At 53.5% G+C, this 14116-nt stretch overlaps 1 protein-coding gene across 3 annotated transcripts in view; it reads right to left on the reverse strand.

Annotated features, from left to right (window-relative positions):
• Positions 1-3583: 3583 nt before the first annotated feature.
• LOC139788327 (acid-sensing ion channel 2-like) overlaps positions 3584-14116 on the reverse strand; it is a 489262-nt gene continuing 478729 nt past the window's right edge. For 2 of the 3 annotated variants that reach the window (XM_071728222.1, XM_071728221.1), the window contains 7 exons: positions 11351-11501; positions 10118-10174; positions 9482-9635; positions 8607-8698; positions 7153-7232; positions 4428-4496; positions 4003-4247 (listed from right to left, as the gene is read on the reverse strand). In XM_071728222.1, coding sequence (XP_071584323.1) covers positions 4146-4247; positions 4428-4496; positions 7153-7232; positions 8607-8698; positions 9482-9635; positions 10118-10174; positions 11351-11501 — 705 coding nt within the window. In that variant the 3' untranslated portion in view covers positions 4003-4145. Of the gene's footprint in view, positions 3674-4002; positions 4248-4427; positions 4497-7152; positions 7233-8606; positions 8699-9481; positions 9636-10117; positions 10175-11350; positions 11502-14116 lie in introns of those variants that run through there. The other variant, XR_011722843.1, reaches the window with a different exon arrangement.

Genomic DNA, 14116 nt, shown 5'->3' on the forward strand with positions numbered 1-14116 from the left:
TTCCAGTGCCTGAAGGGGCTGCAGGAAAGCTGAGAGGGAGTGTGTGCAAGGGGCTGGAGGGATGGGATGAGGGAAATGGTTTTAAATGAGAGAAGAGCAGCTTGAGATTGGATGTGAGGAACAAGTTGTGTCCCAGGAGGGCAGTGGGACAATGGCCCAGGCTGCCCAGGGAGGGGGTTGGGGCCTCATCCCTGGAGATGTTCAAGGTGAGGCTTGAGGAGGCTCTGAGCACCCTGAGCTGGGTGAGGGTGTCCCTGAGACTGCAGGGCTGGGACTGGGGGACCTTTGGGGGGCCCTTCCAACCCAAATCATCCTCTGACTCTCTGCCAGGGTGGGACAGTGCTGCTGAGCTCAGCCCAAATCCCTGCAGCTCTTGTGGGTGGGAGCAGAGGAGCTGCTCAGGAATCACAGTTTTCTTTGCAGGTTTCCAGGGCTCCTCTTGAAGCTGTGAAGCAAACGTCACCTTTCTCACTCAGGAGGTGGGAGGAACAGGAAGAGAAACCAGCACACAATTTGGATTTCAGAGAAAATTCTCAGGCTCTTGTTGTTCTGGGGAGTTTTGCTGCTGGTGTTGCTCCAGGGATAGGGAGCAGGGATGAGCATGGAGCAAATACCCAGCTGGAAGGATTTTAGAAGGTGTTGAAGAGCTTTGTTAGCACTGAAGTGTCTAAGTCCTCATGGGCTGATGCATCTTCTCATGAGGTTTCTCCTGCCTCACTTGAGTCAGAGATCTAAATCTGTGATCTCTGGGATGCCAGGAGAGGAGACACGAGACCATTGGGGGTGGAGAGGAGCATCAGGAGGCAGGTGAGAAGATCAGGGTGCAGGTGTAAGGATCAGGAGGTGGGTGAGAGCATCAGAAAGAGGGTGAGAACATCAGGAGATTGGTGAGAAGATCAGCAGATTGAAGTGGAGGGGGTTTTGTTGTTTTGTTTTTCATTCTGTTTTTTCCCAGGTTTGTTGTTTTGCTTTTTTTTCCCCCAGCAACTGTGACACAAAACACATTTCACAGAATTTGAGCCTCACTTATTTTTTTTTTTGTCATCTTGAAGGGAGAAACACCACGAGGTTTCTGTGCAGGAAGGGGTTTGTGGCTGGGGATGCTGCCAGACTCAGTGCAGAGCTGCCTGACAGCAGAGCCCTGAAATCCCAAAAAGCTCTGGAAGCCCAAGGATGGGATTTTCCTCCCAGACCTGGGCTCTGTAGCTCCCACGAGTGTGGTGGCACTGGGAGAGGTGATGGAAAATCCATCACCCAAGGGCAGAAGCAGGGAAGCAGCAGGATCTGAACCAACCAGCTCCTTCACCTCCAGCACCCACGGGTGTCTGAGCAGGAAAATATGGCAAACCTGGTCTGGACTGAGTGGTTCCAGCAGGAGAGCAGTGCTGAGGTTCTGGGACAGGTGATTAAAGGCTTTTTTTTTTGCTTTTAGGTGAGCATAAACCCACCAGAGGCTGCCACAGCCACCTGCAGTGCCCCTCCTGACATGCAGGGATGGATGTCGTGGATAATTCACCTTTTTTTTTAACCTTCTGCTGAAGTTGTCTCTGCTGCCCAAGCTGGGACTGCTGCCCAAGCAGGGGGATTTTGCTGATTTAGGTGGCCAAGGAGGGGCTCACCCTGAGCACCTTTGCTGGCTGCCTGCTTGGCTTTGCTCTCACCCAGAAAAGTGCCAGGCTGGCAGCCCCGAGCTCCGGGCAGCTGCAGGATTTGTCCCAAGGAAAAACATTTTGTGCATGAACACGGGCACCTTAGAGAGGCTTGAGGGACCCATCTGCACCCTCTCCAGGATGTCCTTAGGGTCTCAGACCTCAGCACCTCCCATCTGGGGGTCAATCTGGGTTTAATGCCCCCCCCCCAGGCTCGGGGACTCCATCAGAGCTCTCAACACAACTTTTCCAAGTCCAGCTCTGCTTCTCCCTGCTGTGGCCACCACATGGGTGAAGGTGACTGCCAGACACACTGTCCTGGTTTGGGCCAGGATAAAGGTGATTTTCTGTCTTGTACTTTTGCTTTTAGCTAAGTCTCTTGTAAGCAGCTGCACTGCTGAAATCGACAGCAAGTTTCTCAGTCAGTGTCTGCTGCTGGGACTGATAACTCCATGGTTATAGTTCCAGCCAGAGCCTGGTGTGCAGAGCCAGGGACACTGCTCAGCTCTGAGGAGCATTTTACCCTCCAGAAGGAATAAAGAGGTCCCACCTGCAGCCTCCTTTGGGGAGGAACGGACAAGATGGATGCCAGAATTGACCAAACAGAGGATTCCATCCCATACACCTCATCCTCAGTATAAATTTGAGGGATCACGAGGGCCAAGCCAGATTTCCAGCTTCCAGCTGCCTGCCCTTCCTGCCTTTCCTGCCTCCCTTCCCTCACCCAGCATCCTGGATGGATCCTGTCCGTTCCTCTGCCTGTGCTCCTGATCCGTGCCAGCCCATATCTGTGTGTTCCTGCCTCCAGCTCCCAACTGCTGCCGACTCCAGGATTCCAGCCTGGACTTTCCCAGGGCTGCCCTGCAGCCTCGGTGGTGACCTGAGAGTTACTGGGGGAAAAGGGAGGAGGAATGTGGTATCCATTTTCCTGTATATTTGTATATATTTAGTAATTTTTCCTATTTATCATTACTGTTTCATTAAAGTTGTGTAGTTCAGTTTCCAACCCATCAGTGTCTCTCCCTTATTCTCTCTCCTTTCTTATAAGGGAGGAGAGAGATTAACAGAGAGTGTCTGGTACTTGGTTTCATTGCCAGGCCAGTGTTAAACCCTGGCACACACAGACATCCCATCCCACTCCCATTCCTCCAGGCTGGAAATCCAGCAGGGTTTGGAGGTCCAGGACCCTTCCTTCTCCATCTCTTGGGGTAAAGCAGCATCATTTTGACTCAGTTCTGTGGCACCACAGCCCACACCAGAGCTGGGCTCAGCATCCTGCAGCAGATGGGGACAGAGCAGAGCACGGCCAGGGCACTGTGCCCATCCCACCAGGAGTGGGGGAGGAATTGGGGAGGGGGGGGACACAGCCCTGGGCAGCCCCCTAGGATGGGCTCATCGTGGTGTCTGGTCCTGACCCCCAGCTGAGGCAGGGTGAAGGGGGGGAGCAAGGCAGAAATGACACAGCCCGGCCATTTCCACAAGACCAGCTTTAATATCAGTCATGAGAAGGAGGAGAAAGCACAAAAACCATCAAGGGAAAAAAAAAAAACCAAAAAACCAAAAAAAACCCCAAATAAACCAACCCACAAACCCAATAAGGAAATAACGATAATAATTAATTAAAAAAATAAAATTAAAAAAACCCAAACCCCAACTCATTAAGGAAAATAATACTCAAAGAACCCCCCCCACCACCCCCCTCCCCATGCCCACCCGTTGCTGATGGACTCTCCAGGCACCACACAGCAGTTGGGTTCGGTCCATCCAGAGCCACCCGGTCCAGTCCGGTCCGGTCCCTCTGCAGGGATCTCACCTTGGGTAGTGCTGAGGAGCCCCGGGGTGGCCCGGCCCGGGGGTGGGGGGGACACCAGACTTAGTTTAAGATTCATCACAGACTGACACGAAGGACAAGAACGGAAGAAGAATCCGAGAGCTGCGACTTTTTGTTTCTTTATTCTAATTCTGCCTACGACGTTAGTAATGGTGATTTCAGGGGAGTTCCTTCTGGTAGTGAAAATCAGAGACTGTAAAGAGGAACAGAGCTTATAAAGACAGATAGGAATATAGATTTCGCTGTAAAAAGACCTGGCATGCAAGTGCTTTGTACATTTGATGGGTGTGGAATGGAGGGGGCTTCGGTTTTGGGTTTGGGTGGTGATGCTCTGGTTTGGTTTGTACAGTTCAAAAATGAGCTGCTGCCTCCACAGCTTGGAGAAAACCCCCCCAGAGGAAAGGACAACACAAGTCAAGTCCAAGGCGCTTCTCGCTTGGTTTTGGCAGAGTATATATATAATATATATTTTTATTTTTATTTTATTTTTAAATGCATAGCGATTTTCTTCCATATTTTTTTTTTTTTTCTCTTTTAATATATATCTTTGTTTTGTTTTGTTTCGTTTCTGTTTCTTTGCCCCCGTTGCAAACCTGAGCTGGGTCCCTGCTTCCCTGTGCAGTTTTCCTTCCTCAGGTGCTGGCACTGGGAGCAGTGGGATGGTGTCAGCAGGCAATCTCCTCCAGGGTTCCCAGGGTGGCCTGAAGTGGCACGGTCACAGTGTGGCTGATGGTTTCCGAATGGTTTGGCATGGGGTCACAAGTGCTCTGGGGATGGAGAGCAGGGGACAAGGTCACCTCGGGGGCTGCTGGGACCCCCCTGCCCTTCCCCAACCCCCATCCCCTTCCTCAGCTCCAGCTGGAGCCAAGCATCCATCAGGAGCAACCCCTCCTGCCAAGGGAGCTGATCCCAGGGAAATTCCCTCCTCTCTCTCCCACTTTCCTTACCACGTTTTCATCATGGCTCCCTTCCTCTTCCTCCTTTCCCAGCAGGTCTAACAATTTCTCCTTGATCAGCTGCAAAAAAGGGAGGTTGGGTTAAGGCAGCTTCACCCAACGGGACCACATCTGCTCCTGGGTTTGGGAAGCGTCCCCCGAAGGACCACGGAACCATCATGGTGGGAAAAGACCTCAAAGATGGGGAGTCCAACCCTCAGCTCAACCCCACCACACCAACTAAAACATCTCCTGACGAAGGATGTGAAAAGGGACAAAATCTTTCCAAGAAAACCACCCCGCAGGGCAAAACTCAACTCCTGAGATGGAAAAAAAAAAAAAAAATCATCCCCATATCTCAGTTTTTTTAATGATATTTGGGAGGTTATTGAAAAATGTCACCCATGTGAGCACCATGTCCCTTCACAGCCACATTACCTCCCTCACAGCTTCTGCTGATCAAGAACATCTGTTCAAGAAAAGTCCCAGTTTGAAAAACGACTTTTTTTTTTTTTTTTTTTTTTCCTGAAAAACTTCCAGTGGGAGAAAAAAAAAAAAGAATAAAGTTAAAACTGTGAAAACTTGGGTAAGCCCCCAAGGAAGTGAGGTGCCTGCTGGGGACATGCAGAGAGCTGTGGGATAGTGGGGCAGGAGCAAGAGGATTGAGCTGAGAGAATGATGGAAAACCCCATTTCACCTGATTTTGGGGAAATTTTCAATTTTCTTGAAAAAGAAAAGTTGTAGCTGTTTGCTGGGAAGCTCAAGGGGTTTACAACTGCTTTGGTTGAAAGCACTGTGGGTTTTAGGTGTTCTGAACCCAACCTGGAGGAAACCCAGAGCTGATTAGATCAACCCTGCAGATTAGGCATCGTTTAAGGCATTTTAATTCCTCTTTTTCCCTGTCTGGTCTGGGTTAAATATCAGTCACAGGTGATGGTGAAGATGCCCGGCAAAGGAGGAACCTGCTGGAAGCTTCTCCAAGGATATAAGATGCTTCCTGAAGCCAGGTTTGCCCAAAAAGATGAAGAAAAAAAAAAAAGAAAAAAGCAAGAGGAAACTATTTGACAAGTTTTACAAGCAGATGACAAACAAAGGAGTAAAGCAGAGCAGAAAATTCCCAACTTTGCCAGGTTTCTTATTACCTTCTTATGCCAGAACTCCAAGATATTTGTGATGAAGTGATTTTAATGAAAAGCTGTGTCCCTTCAGCCTGAGCCATCAGCTGAGACGTGGGATTTGTTGCCACTCCAAAACCACTATGTGTAATTTTCACTATTTTTTATTGCAGGATAATGCCACTGAGCACCAACAGCAGCCCAGGAGGGGCTGGGACAGGGAGCGACTGAAAATATAAAGCCAGCATCCCAACTTTAATAAACATGAAAAGAGGTTTTTTTCAAGAGGCTTCAGAGAGCTGGGAGCAGAGAGGGCAGGTGCCTGACATCCCTGTGCATCCATCTGGCTTGGAAAACATGAACTGAACAGCCACAAGTGACAGCAACATCCCCTGGGATTGCAAATCCTCATCAGGATCCAGGGCTGAGTGAGGGCTCTGAGAGCCCTGGGCAAAGATTTTCCACATCTGGGTGCTGGGGCCCAAAGCCATTGCAGTAAAATAATCAGGCAAGCAGGAGACAAACAGGGGCACCTTCCCAGGGCAAAAAACCTTGGGCTGGGCTGGGCCAAACTGCCCCATCTCCATCCTCCTGGAAGCAATCCCAAGCCATCAACTCAACAATTTAATTTATTGCTTTGAAACAGGACACACATCTGTGTGTTCACATCCACTCTGCTCCCAACTGGGGGCTCCTCAGCATCCAGCTGCAGGGACCCCTCCCACAGCCCAGGGTGCTCCAAGCCCCATCCAACCTTCAACACTTTAGGGATGGGGCAGCCACAGCTTCTCCAGGAAAGTTCTTCCAGGCTCTCACCACCCCCAGTTCTCCCTGCCCAAGATCTCCTCTCCATCTCCCCTCTCCCAGCTGCAAACCCTTCCCCCTCATCCCATCCCTCCAGGCCCTTGTCCCAAGTCCCTCCCCAGCTTTCCTGGAGCCCCTTCAGGCACTGGAAGGTGCTCTAAGGTCTCCCCCTCCTCTTCTCATGGAATCCCAGACTGGTTTGGGTTGGAAGGGACCTCAAAGCCCCCCCAGTGCCACCCCTGCCATGGGCAGGGACACCTCCCACCAGCCCAGGGGGCTCCAAGCCCCATCCAACCTTCAACACTGCCAGGGATGGGGCAGCCACAGCTTCTGGGGGCAACCTGGGCACCCAGGGGCTCAGCACCCTCACCCCAAACAATTTCTCCCTCCCTCCCTCCCTGCCCAAGATCTCCTCTCCATCTCCCCTCTTGCAGCTGCAAACCCTTCCCCTTCATCCCATCCCTCCAGGCCCTTGTCCCAAGTCCCTTCCCAGTTTTTCTGGGCCATTGGAAGGTGCCCTAAGGTCTCTGAAGCCTTTTCTTCTCCAGATGAGATATGGGCTGTGTTTTGAGAAGCCAAGCTGGTGATCAGAGGCAGGGTGCCAAGCTGTGCCCACGCCCCCCCCCCCCCAGAAGCCCCCACCCCACAGCAGTGCCCACCAGCACAGGACTGGTGTAGAGCATTAATTAGACAGCACCATTGATTACAATTCATAGTCCATGGGGGCACACTGGAGGGTCCTGAGTTTGGAGCACCCCAGCCTGCTCTCAAGGCTGGCAGCCCCCTCCCCACAGGCAGGGGGAGGGTGAGGGTCTTACCTCATATATGTAATCAAAGAGCTCCAGGATAGTGAGGATGCTAGCACCGATGAAGAGCCCCATCTGTCCTCCAATGTCACCTGGGAGAGACAGCAACACAGGGACAGGTTTTACCCCCAGGGCAGATGCTCCCCTGGGCACTGCCATCCCTGAAAGGTGGGGAAATGGGAACCCCCAGAAACCCCAACGTCATGAGAAGTGTCCTGGGAAGGGTTCTGATGGCCACCAAAGCATTTCTCCTCCTAAGGAGGACATCAGATGGAAGCCAAGTGAGGATGTGACACTGAATGGTGGCATCTGAGGAAGCCATCTGTTCAAACCAGACAGCAGGCTTCATCCCAGGAATCCCAAAGCCCAATTCCCAAGCCGGGCAGGAGAAGAAGCTCATAGAATCATGGAATCATTGAGGTTGGAAAAGACCCCTGAAATCATCCAGATCAACCATCAACCCAAAACCATGGCCTGAAATGCCATGTTCCCCAGGGTCTGAATCCCCTCCAGGGATGATGGGGACTCCAGCCCTGCCCTGGGCAGCCTGGGCCAGGCCCTGACAACCCTTTCCAGGGAGAAATTGTCCCCAAGCTCCAACCTAAACCTCCCCTGGCACAACTGGAGTTGTGCCAAAAGTTCCTCTTGTCCCATCCCTTGTTCCTTGGGAGCAGAGCCCGACCCCCCCTGGCTCCAACCTCCTCTCAGGGGGTTGCAGAGAGCCAGAAGGTCTCCCCTCAGCCTCCTCTGCTCCAGGATCAACACCCCCAGGGCCCTCAGCTGCTCCTGGGCAGACTTCTGCTCCAGACCCTTCCCCACCTCTCTTTCCCTTCTCTGGACACGCTCCAGCCCCTCAGTGTCCCTTTTCTGACCCAGAACTGACCCCAGGATTGGAGGTGCAGCCTCAGCAGTGCCCAGCACAGGGGATGATCCCTGCCCTGCTCCTGCTGGCCACACCAGTGCTGACACAGCCAGGATGCTGGTGGCCTTCTTGGCCACCTGGGGACACACTGCCTCGTGGTCAGTCACTGCCAACCAACACCCCCAGCTCCTTTTCTGCCTTCTCTTTTTCCAGCCACTCTGCCCCAAGCCTGCAGGGAGCCTGTAGATGCTGGTTGATGGTTTTAAGACCCTTCCAGCATGGGGCCAACACCATCACTCACTCAGCCCTGGGATTTCCCACTAACGGGGTCCTTGTGGCACACAGAGATGGAGAACCTCGTGTTGACCTCCCACAGGTGACACACAGAGTACCTCTGGTCCTTGAGACTTTCCTGCCAGGACTTGGTTGGGAGGAAAATAAGAGATGCAGTAGGAAACATACTGGCTGGGAAGGTGCCCAGACCTTGCTGGGATTTTCAAAGCAATGCAGATAAGCTGTGTACCCACTGCCTGCCCCAGAAACACCCCTGGACTCCAGCACAGGCTCCCCCAGACTCCAAATTGCCCCCCTGAGCTCCCCTTACCAAGTAAGGCTGCCACTTCATAGGCTTTCTTCTGCTCAATTGTCTCATAGTTGAGTGCTTCAAAAAATATGTCCAGCACAAGAATATTCTCTCTGCAGAAAGAGAACAGCACCAGCCCATCAGCCAAGTGTGCTTTGGGACAAGGGAAAAAAATGAGATTTTGGGGCTTTATTCCCTTTCTGTCCTGACTGTTCCTCTCCTGGGGACCTCAGCAACCCACAGACACAGGGAGCCCCTGGAGACCAAGACCTCAGGGCACTGTCAGGACTCTGGCAGCTTGACAAGAAGCTTAAAAAATATTTCCCCACAATCCCTCAGGATCTGAGCCTTGGATGGTAACACCAGGAGTCCCAAGGATGCTGAATATGGAATAGATCTGGCAAAAACGTGTCCAGGGCTGGAAGAGGTCCCAGACAGCAGCTGCCTGAGGTCCAGAGCCCAGCCTTAGGTAGAGAGCAGCCATAGCTCAGACAGACCCAGCAAACCTGGGCTTTCCTGGCTAAGTAAGAGAAGTTTTTGCCTTTTTTTTTTTTTTTTTTTTTGTGGGTATGGGGTATGCTCATGAAGACAAGGCCAGGAAGGAACATAGAGCTGCCTGGGAACACATCTGCTGAGAAGAAAGCAACCTGCACCTCATCATCTCAAGGATTTCACCCTAACTCTTCCTGGACACCTCTGTCTGGGGATGGAGGCATTGCCATGCTCTGGGCTCAGCACAGGTTGGTTCCAGCAGCCTGGGGGGTTCCACAGCAGCCTGGGGGGCTTCACAGCAGCCTGGGGGGCTCCACAGCAGCCTGGGGGGCTTCACAGCAGCCTGGGGGGCTTTACAGACACTACCATCCCCCCAGCAAAGATCAGGTTTCTGCAACACTCACGAGATGTATTTTTCCGACTTATTGAACTTCTTCTCCAGGTACTTGGCTGAGGTCTTGCTGGGGATCTTGACCATGGAGAGCTCTTTGTTGTACCTGGTCAGGTTACAGGGTGTCCTGCAGATACAGTAATTGCTGTCCTTCTCAGCAAGCAAACCTGGGGAGGGTCACAGAGTTAGAGCTGGGGACGTGCAGCAGGTGTGGGAGCAGAGGACACAGCAGCCAGAGAGGGGACATCTCAGAGGAGCTGCCAGAACCCCAGCCCTGGCCATGTCCTTCCCACTTCACTGCATGGACACCCCCAGCAGCCTGGGAGAGACCTTTTCCTGGAGGTATTACCAGGACTGCTCCATTACCAGCATCTGTTTGGGGAATGTGGGGTGACCCAGCCTCCTAAATCCAGACCTGGAATGGGGCCCTCCACCCCAAACCCAGACGGTGCTCCCCTCCTACATCCCCTGGGGGGTTATCTCAGGGGTTTCTCTTCAGGTAGAACCAGAAGAATCCTTTCCACCAGGGTGCACCCAGCCCTTCCCGAGGGCTCTCATCAAAACCCCAGGCAGGAGGACACAGGGAGTCCCCTCAGACTGGGACCCCCCCCCAGGGATGTCTCTTGGTGCTCAGCCCCTTGGTACTCACCAAGTGCAGGCTCTGCACACTCCTTGTACTGCTCCGGGGTGCAGAAGGGAGCATCCCCTGTGGGAAAGGAACAGCCATCAGTGGGCAGCAGCCACCAAGGAGCTGGGGACCACTGGGCTCCCCAAGGGGACCACAAAGACCTCCCCTTGGCAAAATGAACCTGGGCTGGTGATGGGCAGCAGAGTTACTGATCCACCTCTGCCTGCCCCAACCCGAGGAGGTTGCTGGAAATACCCCCAGGGGGGGTCAACTGGGGCTAAGTAAGAAAAAGTCAGCCCCATGTCCCCCTGCCATGTCTTGCCCCTACTTCAGGGCATTTTACAAAGGTTATAAGCATCCTTCTTTCCTTCAGGAAAGGTGTTTCTTTAATCCCTGGTGCTTTCCTATTACAAGAAAGCCTTGGAGGTGCTGGAGTGTGTCCAGAGAAGGGCCAGGAGGATGCTCAGAGGGATGGAGCAGCTCTGCTATGGAGACACTGAGAGAGTTGGGGTTGTTCAAGCTGGAGAGGAGAAGGCTCCAAGGAGACCTCACTGTGGCCTTCCAGGGTCTGAAGGGGCTGCAGGAAAGCTGGGGAGGGACTTTTTAGGGTGTCAGTAGGGACAGGACATGGGGAATGGATTCAAACCAGAGGAGGGGAGATTCAGATTGGAAGTTGGGAAGAAGTTCTTCACCCTGAGGGTGGTGAGACCCTGGCACAGGTTGCCCAGAGAGGTGGTGGAAGATTCCCCACCCCTGGAAGTTTTTAAGTCCAGGCTGGAGAGGGCTCTGAGCAACCTGATCTGGTGGGACGTGTCCCTGGCCATGGCAGGGGGGTTGGGACTGGGTGAGATAAAGGTCCCTTCTAACCCTGACAATTCTGTGATTCTGTGACATCTCCCCCCAGGTGGACATCAGTAACCTGGCAGGTACCAGGATCCACCTGGAGCCACAGCTCAGATAACTCCCATTGATTTTCTGCAGGGCATCACAGCTCCTGGGCTCCCTCTGGGAGCTTTTGCTTCATCTCTTGGTTGCTGAGCACAATCTCTGGGTCTGTGTGTCTGGCAGAACCATCCTGCCCTAGAAATGCAACCTGATCTGGTGGGAGGTGTCCCTGGCCATGGCAGGGGGGTTGGGACCGGGGGAGCTTAAAGGTCCCTTCCAACCCTGACAATTCTGTGATTCCCAGCTTGTTAACACTTATTGCCCCAGGCCGGGTGGAGGCAGGGGGTCCCCAGCCCTGGGCACACTGACCTGGCATGTGAACCATCCTGCAGTTGCAGTTCTCCACAATGTACCGGGTCTCACAGTCGATCCTGCAGGCGGTGATGCTGTAAACGGGAAAGAAGTCTAAGGGCAGCTCTGCCGAGCGACATTCACCCCAGGGAGGAGGCAGGAAGGTCAGCTGCAAGAGAGGGAGGAGGAGCAGGGGGTCAGGGGGTGCTGGTGACCTCCAGTGGGACACAGCATCCCAACAGGGCTTCTACCCAGCCGGGTTGGAGCAGCTGATCCTTGAGGTCCCTGCCCATCTGGCGTGCTGGGATTTTATCACCTCCCTTATTGCCCTTCCTGAGACCTTCTGGCTCCCTGCAACCCCCTGAGAGGAGGTTGGAGCCAGGGGGGGTCGGGCTCTGCTCCCAAGGAACAAGGCAGAAAAAAGAAAAGGCAGAAAAGGAGCTGGGGGTGTTGGTTGGCAGTAACTGACCACGAGGCAGTGTGTGCCCAGGTGGCCAAGAAGGCCACCAGCATCCTGGCTGTGTCAGCACTGGTGTGGCCAGCAGGAGCAGGGCAGGGATCATCCCCTGTGCTGGGCACTGCTGAGGCTGCACCTCCAATCCTGGGGTCAGTTCCGGGTCAGAAAAGGGACACTGAGGGGCTGGAGTGTGTCCAGAGAAGGGAAAGAGAGGTGGGGAAGGGTCTGGAGCAGAAGTCTGCCCAGGAGCAGCTGAGGGCCCTGGGGGTGTTGATCCTGGAGCAGAGGAGGCTGAGGGGAGACCTTCTGGCTCTCTGCAACCCCCTGAGAGGAGGTTGGAGCCAGGGGGGGTCGGGCTCTGCTCCCAAGGAACAAGGGATGGGACAAGAGGAACTTTGGGCACAACTCAAGTGGTGCCAGGGGAGGTTTAGGTTGGAGCTGGGGAAGAATTTCTCCCTGGAAAGGGTTGTCAGGGCCTGGCCCAGGCTGCCCAGGGCAGGGCTGGAGTCCCCATCATCCCTGGAGGGGTTTCAGACCCTGGAGATGTGGGGATGAGGGACATGGGGCAGGGGTGGCCTGGGCAGTTGCTGCTCAAGCTGCTTTGGAAATCCCCATCAGGCAGAGGCCCTGGGGACAAGCACCCATCCATCTGCACCCATCCCTCTGCTCCCTGCAGACAACACCCACTTGGGTGCAACCCTGCATCAGAGGGATAGATCCCATCTGCAGGGACCAGGGGAATTAAGGAGGAAAAAAAACAACAAAAAAACCCCAGTTCCAAACAACCTGATCATCCTCCAAGAACCAGGCCTGGCTGGGAAGAGGTTGGCTTTGCAAGCCAGCAATGCAGCACCTTGGAATGAAAAAACTCAAGAGCATCTTTGTGAGAATAGCAAAGTGCTGCTTGGAGGGGATCTTTTCTCATTTGCTTTACACTTGCAATATAATAGAGTACCAGCTGCCATCATTTAGTCATCCGTAGTGGAGAAAGGGGCCCATATGTTGCACACTGTATGATAAAGGAGAATAAATAATTGCAGGCTCAGATGGTATCAGCTCTCCTCCGAGCACAGCAACGCACAAATCTTTTAATCCCTTTACATTTTATTCTGATGGTAGGTGAAGGGAGCAGAAAAGGACAGAGCTGCAATCAGATATCCAGCTTACACCCTGGTGTTTTGCTCAGCCGGGGTTGGATTTGAGCCACGGTGCTCAGGAACCAGCACTGCACCTGCAGGAGGTGCAGGGGCTGAGGGATTTAATTAAATCCTCATCAGTGCAACTTCATTAACAGAGGGCTGACCCGTTTTATAGCTGGGCCCACGAGCACCCACTGCCCCCATTCCACAAAGGTTCCATCTCCTTGGTGTTCCTTGAGGATTTGCTGCCTTGCCACATGCATGACCCTGAGCACACCCCCACACAATTCCTACCCCCACCCCCTTTATTTATTTGGTTTTGGCTTCCTAAATAGGAGCAGCTCCAGCTCCAACACCTCTGCCTGCCACACACCAAGACCTTGGAGCACCTTCCAGTGCCTGAAGGGGCTCCAGGAAAGCTGGGGAGGGACTTGGGACAAGGGCCTGGAGGGATGGGATGAGGGGGAAGGGTTTGCAGCTGGGAGAGGGGAGATGGAGAGGAGATCTTGGGCAGGGAGGGAGGGAGGGAGAAATTGTTTGGGGTGAGGGTGCTGAGCCCCTGGGTGCCCAGGGTGCCCCCAGAAGCTGTGGCTGCCCCATCCCTGGCAGTGTTGAAGGTTGGATGGGGCTTGGAGCCCCCTGGGCTGGGGGAGGTGTCCCTGCCCATGGCAGGGGTGGCACTGGGGGGGCTTTGAGGTCCCTTCCAACCCAAACCAGTCTGGGATTCTATTTAATTGCTCCCACTCTACAGCTGCCACTGCCCTCCCCCTGCCAAAACGGGGGCTTCAGAGGGAGTTCTGCCAGACCCCTGAACCCCATTTTCCTGCCCCTGTAACCACATTTCTTGCCACTGCAGCTGCTGCTCTCTGTCCCATCCAAGTGTTACAAGGGGAGAGGTCTCCAGGCACACTAGAGCCCTATTAAACAATACTGCTCCAGCTTCCAACCTGTTGCTTAATTGATGCCTCTTAAATTTTTATTGCCAAGTTGGCAGAAATTGCCATTTTTAGTGTGCTTTTCATCTTCCCCTAATGTGCTGTGCTGCTGGGGTGGAGCTGGGGAAGGAACATCATCCCACCCATCCCTCTGGGGAGAGCCTGGGGTGATGCTGGAAAAAGGAGTAAAATCCAGGAGGAATTTGCTTTTTTTCCAAGGGATCAACTGTAAAAAATGTAATTTCCAGTGTGT

The sequence above is a fragment of the Heliangelus exortis genome, chromosome 29 (assembly GCF_036169615.1).
Source record: "Heliangelus exortis chromosome 29, bHelExo1.hap1, whole genome shotgun sequence".
NCBI classification, from domain to species: Eukaryota; Metazoa; Chordata; class Aves; order Apodiformes; family Trochilidae; genus Heliangelus; species Heliangelus exortis.